General features: G+C 38.7%; 1 protein-coding gene across 3 annotated transcripts in view; it reads right to left on the bottom strand.

Moving 5' to 3' along the window:
• Positions 1-4803: 4803 nt before the first annotated feature.
• The window catches only part of rhbdf1b (rhomboid 5 homolog 1b), a 40497-nt gene continuing 30427 nt past the window's right edge, over positions 4804-14873 (bottom strand). For all 3 annotated transcript variants that reach the window (XM_079851420.1, XM_079851421.1, XM_079851422.1), the window contains 11 exons: positions 13808-14059; positions 13539-13650; positions 13385-13459; positions 10888-11049; positions 10703-10803; positions 10554-10617; positions 10369-10463; positions 7225-7300; positions 6904-7004; positions 6601-6754; positions 4804-5254 (listed from right to left, as the gene is read on the bottom strand). In XM_079851420.1, the coding sequence (XP_079707546.1) occupies positions 4835-5254; positions 6601-6754; positions 6904-7004; positions 7225-7300; positions 10369-10463; positions 10554-10617; positions 10703-10803; positions 10888-11049; positions 13385-13459; positions 13539-13650; positions 13808-14059 (1612 nt within the window). In that variant the 3' untranslated portion in view covers positions 4804-4834. The remainder of the gene's footprint in view (positions 5255-6600; positions 6755-6903; positions 7005-7224; positions 7301-10368; positions 10464-10553; positions 10618-10702; positions 10804-10887; positions 11050-13384; positions 13460-13538; positions 13651-13807; positions 14060-14873) is intronic.

Raw genomic sequence — 14873 nt, 5'->3', positions numbered from 1 at the left:
AACCTCATTGGTTCTTGCGGAAGCTCAAACGTGCTGCGTAACACGAGAATGAGCCTCATTGGTTCTTGCGGAAGCTCAAACGTGCTGCGTAACACGAGAATGAGCCTCATTGGTTCTTGCGGAAGCTCAAACGTGCTGCGTAACACTAGAATGAACCTCATTGGTTCTTGCGGAAGCTCAAACGTGCTGTGTAACACGAGAATGAACCTCATTGGTTCTTGCGGAAGCTCAAACGTGCTGCGTAACACGAGAATGAACCTCATTGGTTATTGCGGAAGCTCAAACGTGCTGCGTAACACGAGAATGAACCTCATTGGTTATTGCGGAAGCTCAAACGTGCTGCGTAACACGAGAATGAACCTCATTGGTTCTTGCGGAAGCTCAAACGTGCTGCGTAACAAGAGAATGAACCTCATTGGTTCTTGCGGAAGCTCAAACGTGCTGCGTAACACGAGAATGAACCTCATTGGTTCTTGCGGAAGCTCAAACGTGCTGCGTAACACGAGAATGAACCTCATTGGTTCTTGCGGAAGCTCAAACGCGCTGCGTAACACGAGAATGAACCTCATTGGTTCTTGCGGAAGCTCAAACGCGCTGCGTAACACGAGAATGAACCTCATTGGTTATCGCACGTCAAGCGAACATGCTTGAGCTTCTGTTTACAATGAATGATGTGTGAGTTGATGAATGTTTATATGTTAATAAAAGCCTAAATTCAATCTGTTCATCATATAAAGCGATTGTGTCTCTTCAGAATATTTTGGACTTCAAGGTGAACTAAGTAACTTTTTTACCTTAACCGAACAGCTTCGGAGTCATTGGAATAGTTATATGACTTTTTTCGGGTTGAATGGTGGTCGTCTCACACCCCCCAAGCGCCTGTGAGCCGAAAAACCATCCTTGCAACTTTGGGCCGGTGGTCTACTAGCCTCTGGTGTCTGAGAGTCGCCAACGAGTTTTTCGACAGTGTTGTCAAATATCTATTCCGAAGCTGTAGGGGGAGCTCTACAGAGAAACCTGCGAGCAAAAAGCGAGAATACAGCAAAGAAATTCCCGAAACTGCATAGCCCTGCTTTAACCGCTCACATATGGATTAGTTTTACGATTTCTTTATGAACTTTTGAAACATCAAAGTGTCAGTTGCGTAGATGTCTATGGAGGGACAGAAAGCTCTCAGATTTCATCAAAAAGGTCTTCATTTGTGTTCTGAAGATGAACAAGTCTTACAGGTTTGGAACGACATGAGGGTGAGTAATTCATAAAAGAATTTTCATTTTCGGGTGAATTAAAAACGCATGCTGTATGATGGCATGGAATGCTGGGAATTGTTCCTTGTGACAGATCTAAGAGTTTATGCCACAGTGGCACTGTTTGTGAACAGCAGCAGAAGAGCACTTGAGCGACCACTGCAAACCGGAGCCCAGCGCACACATTAATTAGCTAGCTTTTAATTACCATTTCGGCTAAACTAACACAGGGTTCGCTGTTTTGTGTTTGCTACATTAGGGAAACGGGGGATGGGAGACTTGTAATTAGCATAGTCCACAATAGAGGAGCCTTTTTCTCTTGTTTTTTTTTTTTAGTTTTTTTTTACAGGAGGTGGAGGAGAGACGTTGGACCGTGAAGATGGAGCTCCATTAATGCAGTGATGCGCTCTCCAGACTCCTGCAGATCCTTCAGGCTGATGGCAGGCAGCGCGGAGCACACGAACCGTGAACCTCCCCCACACACTTACGGCACAAAGAGCTGCTCTGAGATCAGGGCCAATCATCCTCTGTTACAGATGAGTATGCAAACACATGCAGCTGTCTGAGGAACAGACGTGTGAGCACACGCGTCGAGGCTCTGGGTACGTAAAGCCATGCTTTTTGCAGGAACAGAAACGATATAGGGAATATTTTATATCATATTTCTTTGATTTTCAACTGAGGAGAGTTTGGACATGATATCTATTGTTTAATCATATCAACATTGTTATTCATTATCACTCACAAAACAAAGGGAGCGCACTTGTTGTTTACTGTGCACACAGACAGCTTCCTAACTGAAATGGAATGATTCTGATCCTGCAATTCTTGCAAATTAAGTTGCTTGGACAAAGTGAACCGAGGCACGACTCACAATACATTTCAACTGACTTTGACATTAGCATGTTGCTAAGCTAACACTGCAACACTATAACATAGTGATGTTCAAACTTATTGATGGCAATGACCCTCAAATATGATGACCCATGCAAAGGGCCCTCTTCCTAAAATATAAAGGTATCTACGTAGTTTCATAAAAACCCATTTACATCTGTATGTGTATATTATTTATATTGTGTATATACAGTTGTGGTCAGAATTATTGGCACCCCTGGTAAATATGATCAAAGATGGCTGTAAAAATAAATCTGCATTGTTTATGCTTTTGATCTTTAATTAAAAAAAATCTTAAAAATGTTACCTTTCATTGAAGTAAAAGAATTGTAAGTGGGGGGTAAATCACAATATGAAATAAATGCTTTTCTCCAAAACACGTTGGCCATAATTATTGGCACCCTTTTATTAAATACTTCTTGCAACCTCCTTTTGCCAAAATAACAGAGCGTTTTCTCCTATAATGCCTGATGAGTTTGGAGAACACCTGACTTGAGATCAGAGACCATTCCTTCAGATCCTTCAGATTCCCAGCTCCATGTTGGTGCTTCTTCTCTTCAGTTCACCACACTTGTTTTCTATAGGGTTCAGGTCTGGGGACTGGGATGGCCTTGGCAGAAGCTTCATTTTGTGATTTCTGTGAAGCTTCACACAGTGGTACATTTTTGTGTTGGTTTTGATGTTTGTTTTGGATCGTTGTCCTGATGGAAGATCCAACCATGGCCCATTATAAGATTTCTAGCAGAGGCCTTCGGGTTTTGATTTTTTATCTGTTGGTATTTGCTAGAATCCATGATACTGTGTATATCTAAACAAGAAGTCCAGGACCTCCAGCAAAAAAATAGGCCCACAACATTGAAGATCCAGTGGTATATTGAGTACCAGTGGGCATGGAGTACCTTTTATCCTTGTTTGCACTAAACCCATCTGGTGGGTTTGCAGCCAAAAAGCTCTTTTTTTGTTTCATCTGACCACAGAACCTCATCCCTTTTGATGTTCCAGTCGTGTCTGACAACTGAGTTTGTTTTTGGATGAGCTAGGAGGATTTTCTTGAAACCCTCCCAAACAACATGTGGTGATGTAGGGGTTGTTTGATTTATTATAATTTTTTTTATAGGCTTTCTGACCCCAAGACTCAACTAATCTCTGCAATTCTCCATCTGTGATCCTTGAAGAGTCTTTGGCCACTCAAACTCTGGAACTAATTCATTTTTGCCCTGATGGTGGAAATAGGAATTTTCAATGCTTTAGCAGTTTTCTTACAGCCACTTTCTATTTTGTGAAGCTCATTTTTGTGATTTTGTGATGGATGATTAAGGGAATTTGTGTTTCCTCATTTATACTCCTGGGAAATAGCTAGACAATTTCATGTTCCAAAAATATAAATATGAATCAGAATATACTTCAGAGATATTTTACTCCTAAAAAATTCTTGGGGTGCCAATAATTGTGGTCAACGTGTTTTGAAGAAAAACTTTTAGCTCATATTGTGATTTACCCCCACTTTAAATTCTTTTACTTCAGTGAAAGGTTAATTTTTAGCAAATTTTTTGAATGAAAGATCAAAGGGATAAACAATGCAGATTTATTTTTACAGCCATCTTTGATCATATTTACCAGGGGTGCCAATAATTCTGATCAGTAACTATATAGCCTACAAACATTAAGAAGTTTGGGTCGGTATGTCTTTTTTTATGTATTTGAAAGAAGTGTTTTATCTTCACCAACGCTGCATTTATTTGATCAAAAAGTCTGTAAAAAGTAATTTATTCCTGTGATGGCAAAGCTGAACTTTCAACATCATTACTCCAGTCTTCAGTATCACATCATCCTCCAGAAACCATTCTACTATGTTGATTTAGTGCTCAAGAAACGTTTCTTATTATTATCAATGTTGGAAACAGTTATGCTTTCTAATATTTTTGTGGAAACTGAAAAAGAAAATTATTTTTTATCATTGTACATGTCTTCTTCACTGTCACTTTTGTTCATCTCCTCTATATATTTTTAAATAGCTTTAACTCTTTTTGTTGATACTTTTTAGTATCAAATGAATATTAGTATAGAAATTAGCTTGCTTTAATGCATTATGGGACTGGTTTCCCCACAAAGGACACATGTGATCCTCCCCTAGAAGACAGCATAATTATGCTGCTTCCTTTTTTGGAACAGACGTTGGATTGGGTGCGGCGCCTATGCGAACTACTTGAGATGCAAATTAGCCTAATTTTTTTTTAGACTTTTTAAATTAAATGTTTTTTTGTATTGTCCCTATGCAAATAAAAATGTTGACTACGTAGGCAGCTCGCTAGAACAGAACCGTTATTTTAAGCAGAAAAAATGACCAGAAAAAAAACGAAGGCAGACTTAGTGATTTCTTCACATTGTATTTTGTGTTACATGTGATCAGGTAGCTAAAACACTACCGAATATTACCACTGCAGTAGCACTACAGACATTACAGGTTTGACTCAGATATTGCAGTAGCTGGTACTGTGTGAAAAGGCACTATTGGCGTAACTAATATTCTTCCCTCCTGGGGCGGGCTCTTCTCTGAGCCGGAGAAATTAAAAACAATAAAACCTTCTTTATAAAGGATGTTATATAAAAAAGAATGAAATCAGTCCAGGCCTGCAGAAAAGCTGGAGTTGGCGACCAACTGCCCTCCATTGCAGCCCTTCTTCTGCAAGGCCTCAGTGGAGGTGAGCATTGAGGTCGTATTTATTACAAAACTTGTCCGTCAGCGGGATGCAGGTGAGAAGCTCACACCACTCGCACTTGACGGGGTAAACATAGAAGAGAACGACGAAACCGGAGAAGATGCCCAGGAAAAGAGTAAGTGCCACTAGGATCTGCAAACGTTTGCGGTACATGTCCATGCGGCCGAAGCTGATGTATGGCAGGAAGGCGAAGGAAAGGAAGAAGCCTGAGAAGAAGCCGCAGATGTGGGCGAAATTATCTATCCAGGGCAGCAAGCCGAAGGCGAAGAGGAACAGCACTATGCATGAGAGTTTGATGAAGGCCCTCCATGGCCGTGCCAAGATCTGCCAGCTCTGGAACAGCTCCACAAACAGACAGGCCAAGATGCCAAACTGAGAGCCAGCCGGACCCACCTGGCATTGGAAAGACAGAGAAGGGGTTACTATGGCTTGAACGAGTTCCTGCGCTGGTGCAACTAAACCAGGGATATAAATCTAACATGGTTGGACCATAACCAGGTGAAAATGCCTATTTAGGTGCTATATAATATGTGAAAAGCTGTTTCAATTGAGTATTATGTTCGTTTATGCAGTATTCATAAAAGTGAACATACTTCTGCAAACATCGGCACATCGGATGGACACGGTACTATCCCTTAAATCCCAGTGACAACTAGATCACTTGTCAATTCTAACTTGGTAGATTATTTACATACTACACACTGGCTACTTATAGAACATATATTACTAACAGCTAAGAAGTAATTCATCAAATGCAGTGCACACTCATCATTAAGACATTTTTAGAATGCACATGCATGTAACTTTTTTTTTTGACTGATGGAAGTTGTCATCATCTAGGTTGGAACTGCACGTTTACACCCGTGATTTAGGCCTGTAATAAGCCATGGGGGAAAAAAAATAGTTTGAGGTCAGTTAGATTTTGTCAGCGTTTTGGAAAGCTGAATTTTCAGCGGCATTACTCCAGTCTTCAGTGTCACATAATCCTTCAGAAATCATTCTAATATGCGGTAACACTTATTTCGACGGTCCACTTTAGACATTCTACTACCTATAAGTAACTTTGCAACTACATGTCTACTATCATTAGAGTACTAGTAGACTGTCTACTTAATATCAGCTAACACTTTATTTTGATGCTTCCCCAATAGACATTCTACTGACTATAAGTAACTTTGCAACTACATGTCAAATATTTCTACTAACAAGTCTTCTAACAGTAGGCCTATACTACAGTTTACTAATACTCTAATGAGTTAGTTGACATGTAGTTGCAAAGTTCCTTATAGTTAGTAGAATGTATGTTGGGGAAGCCTCAAAATAAAGTGTTAGCTAATATTAAACACAGTCTACTAGTACTCTAATAATAGTTAACATGTAGTTGCAAAGTTACTTATAGTTAGAATGTCTAAAGTGGACCATCGAAATAAAGTAAGTTAATATGCGGATTTGGTGCTTTCTTATTATTATCTATGTTGAAAACAGTTGTGCTACAGTATTTGGTGAAACCATGATGCATCAGGATTCTTTAATGAATAGAAAGTTTAAAATAATAACATTTATTTGAAAAATAAATGTAAATATCCATACTGTATAATGCTGTATAACAATACAAGAACTACAGGATAACATTAAAGGCCAATGCAAAAAGTGAGATTGATTTGCAGGTTGGATTTAAATGATCTCATTACTGAATGTGTGGTTTTTAAGACGCCTGATCCAGACTCATGAGGCTGTACCTCTGCTCTGTACGGTAAGAAGATGGCACTGGCGAGGTTTCCTGTAATCCCACTGAGGATATAGATGATGGAGATTCTCAGCCAGCCCGCTAGCTTCTCCAAATCCCTCAGAATGGTCATCTGGAAGCACACAGACACCAGGCAGTGCAGGATCCTGCAGAGAGGAAGAGACTTTCACAATCAATCAAACAAGGCTTTACCTTTGTCAAGAAAGAGCAGTCAGAAAGGATAAGTAATCTGACACTGCATTTCATTGCGAAATTCACAATGGGCCCCCTGCAACGGATCACACTTCCTACTCACCCAGCATGCAAGAAGAGAGAGAGCCAGAGCCGATAGAACTGATCCGGGATCTCTGGGTTCAGGAAAGGCAGGAGGCCACACACATCATCCATACAATGCACCTGAGAGCGGATAATCAGTTTTATCCATAATTACACAAATTACAGTTTATAGCTAAATGTCTGTACACTTTAATTATAGGCACTTGCACAGATGTGGCTCTTTACACCCCCTGCTGGCAATTTATAAAACTGCGTATTGCACTACTGTACTGCTCTAGATAAATCAACAGAATGTATAAGATCTAAACTTATATGTCAACAAGAAGAAATGTCCACTGACCTGGGAACACAATGTGGCCTCCTCATGGAAGTATCCCTTCATGAAGTTACAATACTCTCTTGATGTAATCTCACACCTGTGCAGATCACAATTGACACTATTTTCAATTTGACCTGCTAAAGGACAACATGAGATGCACTACCAGTCAAACGTTTGGAAACCTTTATTTGAATTTCGATCATGTTTTCATTATCTTAAAACCTAAATCATCTGCTAATTCAGAGCTTGATTTCCTTCCTATTTCAACGCTGAAGATTTATTTTTCCGTTCATAACACCATCCAAAGCTAGATGAGGCCTTCCATTTTTTCATGAATAAGAGTGCATCACAACTCAAATTCAAATTTTTTGTGATTAACATTACATGAGGGGTTATTAACCCTATAAAGCCTACTGTATCATATATGATTTGCAAATCTCTAAGGCCTCTAAATTATCAACATGATGAATGATATGCTAAAAAAAACCTATATAATCTATCTGATAGTTAATACTTTTTTAGAAAGTAAAAGGCCTGTGAAATCTAGATTTATTTTTATAGAGTAAAAAGAAAGAATAACTTTTATATTGTTAGTAATATTTCAAGATATACACTTATTGGACTGAAGCAACTTAGGTTGACTTATCCATACAACATTTCTTTGAAAAATCATGGTAGATGATACAACAGGCTTTTGAGAACTTTTATTTGAACATCTCTCAATCATCATTGTATTGTATTGCATTATATATTTTGCCACCCACATTAAAACTAAAGAGCCTTGATCATAAAACTAAAGCATTTACATATCATCTTACTAAGACATTATTGGGAGATATGGAGTGGCAACTGATATTTATGTATTTTATGTAGTTTGCTATACTGTTATATAATCTCACTGATTTACATTACAAGCTATCAGAATTTCATCTTACTTTTTTAGTTGTAGCCACCGATCTAGTCTATATGTTCATAATTCCAAAATGCTGAAATGTCAATTTAAGTTGTGTTAGTTTTTTTTATTTTGGAGATATTAGTTTGTTTGTAACCCAGTACCAAATATTGTAATGATTCCTTTGCACATTGTTAAAAGTTCATAAAAGAAACTTATAATAATAGGATAATATAAACATATTACAATATACAGTCACTCTGTAATAATACATACAACGAAACAAAAAACAAAACCATACAATATGGAGAAGCCAAATGGTTGACAAATTAACTCGACTTAAAGGCACAATATGTAATATTTTTGTATTAAAACATCCAAACACTAGAACATTGTAATATATTTTGTAAAAATGTACCGCCACCTACTGGTAGTTTTAGTTTCTTATTTAGAGCTTCATCTCAATAAAAAATGTATTTCATATATTGGAGATTGTTTGCCCAAAAAAAGAAAATTTTGTTTATTTACATTTCATCTTCATGTCATTTCAAACCTGTATGTTCCTTTGCGGAACATAAAAGAAGACATTTTGAAGAATGTTGGTAACCAAACTGTTTTGGTCTGTAAATATACTGTATCTAAATATCAATTCAGAGGCAGCTTCTGAAAAAGAAACCATGGCCATTGAAGCCTTAAAGTTTTGTGTAGTAAATATTATGTTGAATAAAATAAAATATTTATTTCTAAAGATACTTTCTGTAATGTCTACCAGATGCTTTTCTCTTTTAACACAATAATGACTCTAAAGGGCACCTATTATGCAAAATTCACTTTTACATGGTGTTTGAACATAAATGTGTGTTGGCAGTGTGTGAGCAAAACCACCCTAGAATGATAAAAATCCACCCAGTGTTTTTTTTACAATCTCAATAAGCACTGTCTCAGAATGAGCTATTCTCAGATTCGGCGCAATGTGACGTAGAATTGAGCAGGCCCCTCCCACGACTGTTGAGTGACACGTCAGTTTGAGCCTAGACCCGCCCTGAGTGAGCTGGACACAGAGTCCGCCATTGTTCGACGCTTGAGCAGCTGTAGACAAGAATGTCTCCTAAGCGATTGAGGTGTGTTGTTGATGGATGTAAGAATGAACATAGCAGTCTTCATTTACTCCCGTTGTTACTCAAGGATGGATCTGTACTGTTTGTGATCAAGCTTACACTCTCCGGAGCAACAGGCCTAACGTGACTGGACACGGAAGAAATGAAAGTGCGAGCGCGCTCTTTATGACAGCTCTTCGAGTCATTTTACGGATATAAGGTTTACCAGTTTATTTAGCACCCACTGAAAAGGTGTGTAAATTTGTTTACTGTTAGTTGTAACGAGTGTTTTGTGTACTTCGCTGTGTATGTTGTTGATAATGAAAGGGAGAGAGAGAGAGAGAGAGAGTTTATGGATAAGACTTTAATGCGCACTTCTTTTACTGTGTTTATTCAGCTCTTACAGAGATTCTCTGGAGTAAAACTAACGCTCATCTTTTGTGTGATGTACAATAAACTTCACTGAACTCGTCAGTATATTTTGGTCATCATTCGGATGGGTTTTGCTACAGCAGGCTTGTATTAGTGGATAAAAGCAGATGACAAATAAGTTATAACCATAATTAAACTAAACTATACCTGTTCTATGTCCATACAGCATATATTCTCTGGCTCTGTGGGCATTATTGTCCGACTCCGAGTCGAAATGAACACCGCAACTGAGAGTTTCTGTTCTGATATTATCAGATGAGATTGTCCTGACTTTGAGCGCGAGCTCGTGAGGCTCCGCCCCCTGTGCCGTGCAGAAGCAATTAATTTGCATTTAAAGGGCACACACTAAAACAGCGCGTTTTTCTGAGCCCCAAAAAATTACAATTTAAACATGCTGTAAAAAATGATCTGTTGGGTATTTTGAGCTAAAACTTCACATACATACTCTGGGGACATCAGAGACTTATTTTACATCTTGTGAAAAGAGTCATAATAGGTGCCCTTTAAATGATCTTTTGGGGGTAATTTCTCAGCCAAATTTGATGTGCGATTAAGTAGATAAATTAATCGGCACATCATGTAATTGATCGGTTTAAACATTTTAAACGCTGGACTGCCCTATTTACAGTAGATGTTTACTGCATTTTTTTATGGAATGGATTAATATTTGTCACTGCTATCAGTCTTTGTTAGTTCATTTGAATCACTTAATATCTAATGGTGTGTGTTGCAGGTTCTCCTCACCTTCCTTTGGTTCCGATGCAGCAGGGTCTGCCAGTGATGACACAGTCAATGTGTGGCAGGTTAGTGTGGTTCCCTGTGCTGTACCTGGTGCATATCTGACAGAAAGCAAAATGGTGTATAACAGTATTAAACTGAAGCAATAATGAGTGTTCATATTAGTCATCCGTTAAGAAACCGTCACTCACCGGCCACTTGGTGATGTCATCAGGCCACTCGTGAGGAGTGACCGAGGCAGGCTCCAGACAAATCCTAACATCACAAATGTGTGAAATAAGATTATTCAGGCCGCAGGCGGTGTGAATGGGTAAAAGAGTAAAAAGGGTTTGAATTGTACCTGGGGTCTTGATGGCAAACAGAGCCATACTGACGCACTTTCCCTTCTAGATACGGAGCACTTGGGTGCTGAGGCCACTTTACCCATAATGCCAGTGTACTCTGCGAATATTACAGGGACATTTGTGTAAAAATAGGTCGAGTGCACACATTAATGTAGACATGCGAGGTCAAACGGGAACTGACCGAGCACTCCTCCTGAGAGGTCTGCAAGCAGCCTGATTGGTCATTACGGACGCAGCACGCCGAGTGCCGCTCGCTGTCCTTCTTCTCCTGGATGAGCTGGTGCACCTCCTCATCCTGACGCATGCAGGGGGAGAACTTAGCACCGAGGTGAATCAGCGCCTCCTGCAGGACAGGCAAACAACTGCAGATTAGGCAAGAGCGTAATGGTAACGCGCTAAACTCAAATGGAAACAAAATTATTTTAGTTTTGTTTTTATATACTATTATAGTATTTATTGCTATTTTAATTTTATTTATTAAATATTTCGATGACACTTTACAATAATGTTCATTTTGTTGACACACTATCAATGAAAAATACTTGTGAAGCATTCATAAACTTACCAATACACTAATTTACTAAAACATTTACTTATACATTTTTAAAATCAAAAGTTCTATCTGTTAATATTATTTAACAGACCTGAGCCAACATCTGTTGTATTTTTATGCGAATAAATAATGTAACAAATGTATTGCTATTTGTTAATTAATGCATTTACTAATGTTGCCAAATGACCTTATTGTAGAGCGTTACCAATATTTCTATCTAGCGTCAGACAAGGTTTCATTTGTTAAAGTTAACTACATTAGTTAACATGAAATAACAATTAAAAATAATTCTTTATTTTTTCTTAAAAAATAAATAATTAAAAGTTTTTAAAAGTATGTCAACATTAGTTCATGCACTGTGAATTAAAATAAACAATGAAGAACTGCATTTTTATTCATTAAAATTGACACTGATTATTAAATGTTGTATAAAAATATATTGCTAAATGTTAGTTAATATAAGATTAACCAATGTTGACCTTATTGTAAAGTATTACCATTTATTTTTGTCAGTATTACTTATAGTTACTAATAACAACACTGATATAAGACAATTATAAACAGCATTTTGTAATAAATGTAAGTATTTTTAAATAATATTAAAAAACTAGCCTGGGTTTCCCCATACTGCCTTGAGCAGCGCGATTTTATTCACGCTGCAAGGTAGTCTGGCTACCATGGGCTAATTTTTCCCCTGAAATAGGGAACCAATCACAGAACGGGGAGGGAGCAGCAAGACGATGACGAAGTATATGCGACACACCGAAGCAGTTTGTTTATCTATGGATCCAACATGACAGACGTAAAAATATATGCATATTTAGTTTAGCAAGCAAACACATCTACAAAAATATGCCTGTATTTCAAGTTGATAAAATAATTTAAAATCCACATCAGTTTATTTGTGCCGACGCGCCACGCCCTCCCAGGATCTATAACGTTACCTAGGCTACTTCCACTTTTAAAAATTCTTCATAACCGCGCGCGCGCGATCTGCTTGCAGTCGTCGAGATAGATGCTGAGGAGTTGAAGAAAAGAATAGCTAGTGGAGATTGTAAAGTTGTCGACAATACGTCATCAAAAATCAAGTCCAGTGTGTGGGAGAAATTTGGAGTTATCTGAAGAAAATATTGTAAAAAGCTTTGCTGCAAACATTTTCGTGTTGGATAGCCGCAAATGTGGAACTTCATCCCTGAGGAAGCACGCAGATAACTGGTAACAAAGCCGTTCTATCGAACGGTATTTTTCATATTTAACACTGTTAGTATGTGTGGTGTGCAGGGCGTGTTTGAACCCAAAATTGTCAGATGTAGGCTAGACGAAATTGTGTGGCATATAGTGGTGTAGCCGCGTCTGTTCGATTTGTGTGGTAACGTTAGCCATGTTCTTCATGTATCGGCCTTTTGACAGCTTCGGCTGAAGTTGTCCTTGTGTTAATTGTCGTGTAATAACTTCTGTATGACCTGGCAATAAACATTTTTGTAAGTGTGTCTATAATGTGATAGTCTAAACTGATTTTATTTCGGGTGCGGGTCGGGTGTCGGTTCTATTTTAAGCGGGTCGGTGCAGATTTTTATTAGTGCTGCTGTTAGAAAACGGGTCGGGTGCGGATTTACAAAATCGGACCCGTGCAGGACTCTCTGGTGTACACATAAATCTGACCCATCGTCGTCTTCTTCGTTGAATATCTGTCGCTCTACATACGTCATCTGGTATAATTTGAAACGATTGGCTATGAGCTACGTACAGGCGCATTTGATAGACATTCGTAGCGCCCAATAAACGGCTCTGGGCATTCGTAAACCACGCCTCAAATACGAGAAAATGAACATGTAGTATCCAGACCACGTCTCAAAGAGAAAGTGGTCTGACGTTAGCCAGGCTATTAAAAAACACAATTTTATAATAATATTACACATGCACTTAAAACCTCAAACAACATAAAAAGAATATTGGTAACCTACAAAAGGGCTAAATGCATCTCTTTAAGGACATTTTTTGTTGTTTTTCGGGTCCCAAGGTGGTTAAATTATTTTGTTTTATAAATACAGACATAGCAGCACAATTACAATTTACACAAACTTTAAGGCAAATCCATATGTTTAAATTTTGTAAATATATTTACCGAGTCTGGTCCAACCCAGAAGTTTTCTTGCTGCATGAATTTGACATTTTCATAAACCCCTTTGTTTCGTAAGACCTACAACAGATGACAACCTGTTACACACCATAATAAACACAAGCACAATGCAACAAAACCGAAAACACATTTTACTTACAGAATCAACTGTCTCATGTTGTGAAAAGCCCACAGGTGCAATGCCATAGATAGAAACTGCCAAGATGGTAATCAGCAAATGGACAAAGGTGATCCAGTAAGTGAAGAAAGGCCTGTGGGATAAAAGAACTCAATTCATCACCCAGTACAGACACCTATGACTCATAACGTCCGGTTATCGTAAATGCACAACATGCATCTATCTATCCAGAGACCATCATGCAATCTCAATAGTCAACACCAAGCACCACACACAATGCTGTTAAATACCTGTGGTCATTCATGTCTTCAATCTGTTTCTTCACATAGCTGTCAATGCGTTTGCGGTAGGTGCGGTTGGTCAGTCTGCCCACCATGCCGAGCCCGTAAGGACGCTTCTCCTTGGCAAAGAGTTTCTTAACGGGCACAGCAATGCGCTGTCCACGCCGCTGACCGTTCACACTAACCACTTCCTGCCGTAAGCGCACTTTAGGCTGAACCAGAGCACCATCCTTTCCCTTACGCCAGCCTCTCTCAAGAGGCCTGAGAGACATGGAGAGACATAGAAATGAGCTTTTCTATAGTACAGACAGAGAATAGTCCACTTAAAGGGATAGTTCACCCAAAAATGAAAATTAGCTCATGATTTACTCGCCCTCAAGCCATCCTAGGTGTATATGACATTCTTCTTCTTTCAGATGAATACAATCGGAGTTATATAAAAAAATGTCCTGGCTCTTCCAAGCTTTATAATGGCAGTGAATGGCCGTTTCTGTTTTGAAGTCCATAAAAGTGCATCTATCCATCATAAAAGTTCTCCACTCGGCTCCGGGGGGTTAATAAAGACCTTCTGAAGCGAAATGACGCCCTTTTTTTTTTTTTTGAAGTGTTGACAATTTAGTCTTAACTAATAATTGTTACTGGTACTACCAACAATATATTAGTGCATTCCTGGAAATGGGCGTTGTTACACTACATCCTTATGCATCGCTTTCTGCCAGGACTTTTACGTGCTTTTCCCAAATAACGGAAGTGACCTCGACGTCCGGGTTAGCAGTAGCATGAGCCGCCAGGCAAGTGTTATTTAAATAAACTCCTGATGTACTTACAAACTTTACAATGCCTCGTTTTATGAGTACAGAACCTATTTGTTCTACTGTATAAGTTTGGTACCATTCTGGGCTTTATTAGTGGGGTAATTTACGAGATACATCCTTGGATCCATTAGCGCCTGCACTAAGCCATCCGGCTGATATCTCTAAATAAGCTCTAACTTTAATAATGTTCAACCAAGGGAAAAAAGGCTTCTGGGGGGGTGTTTGGCTCGAGGTCATGGTGCAAAGGACCCTAGGTTGAA

Source organism: Squalius cephalus (assembly GCF_949319135.1).
Source record: "Squalius cephalus genome assembly, chromosome: 19".
Taxonomy (NCBI): domain Eukaryota; kingdom Metazoa; phylum Chordata; class Actinopteri; order Cypriniformes; family Leuciscidae; genus Squalius; species Squalius cephalus.
This window is presented reverse-complemented; position numbering and strand designations above follow the sequence as displayed.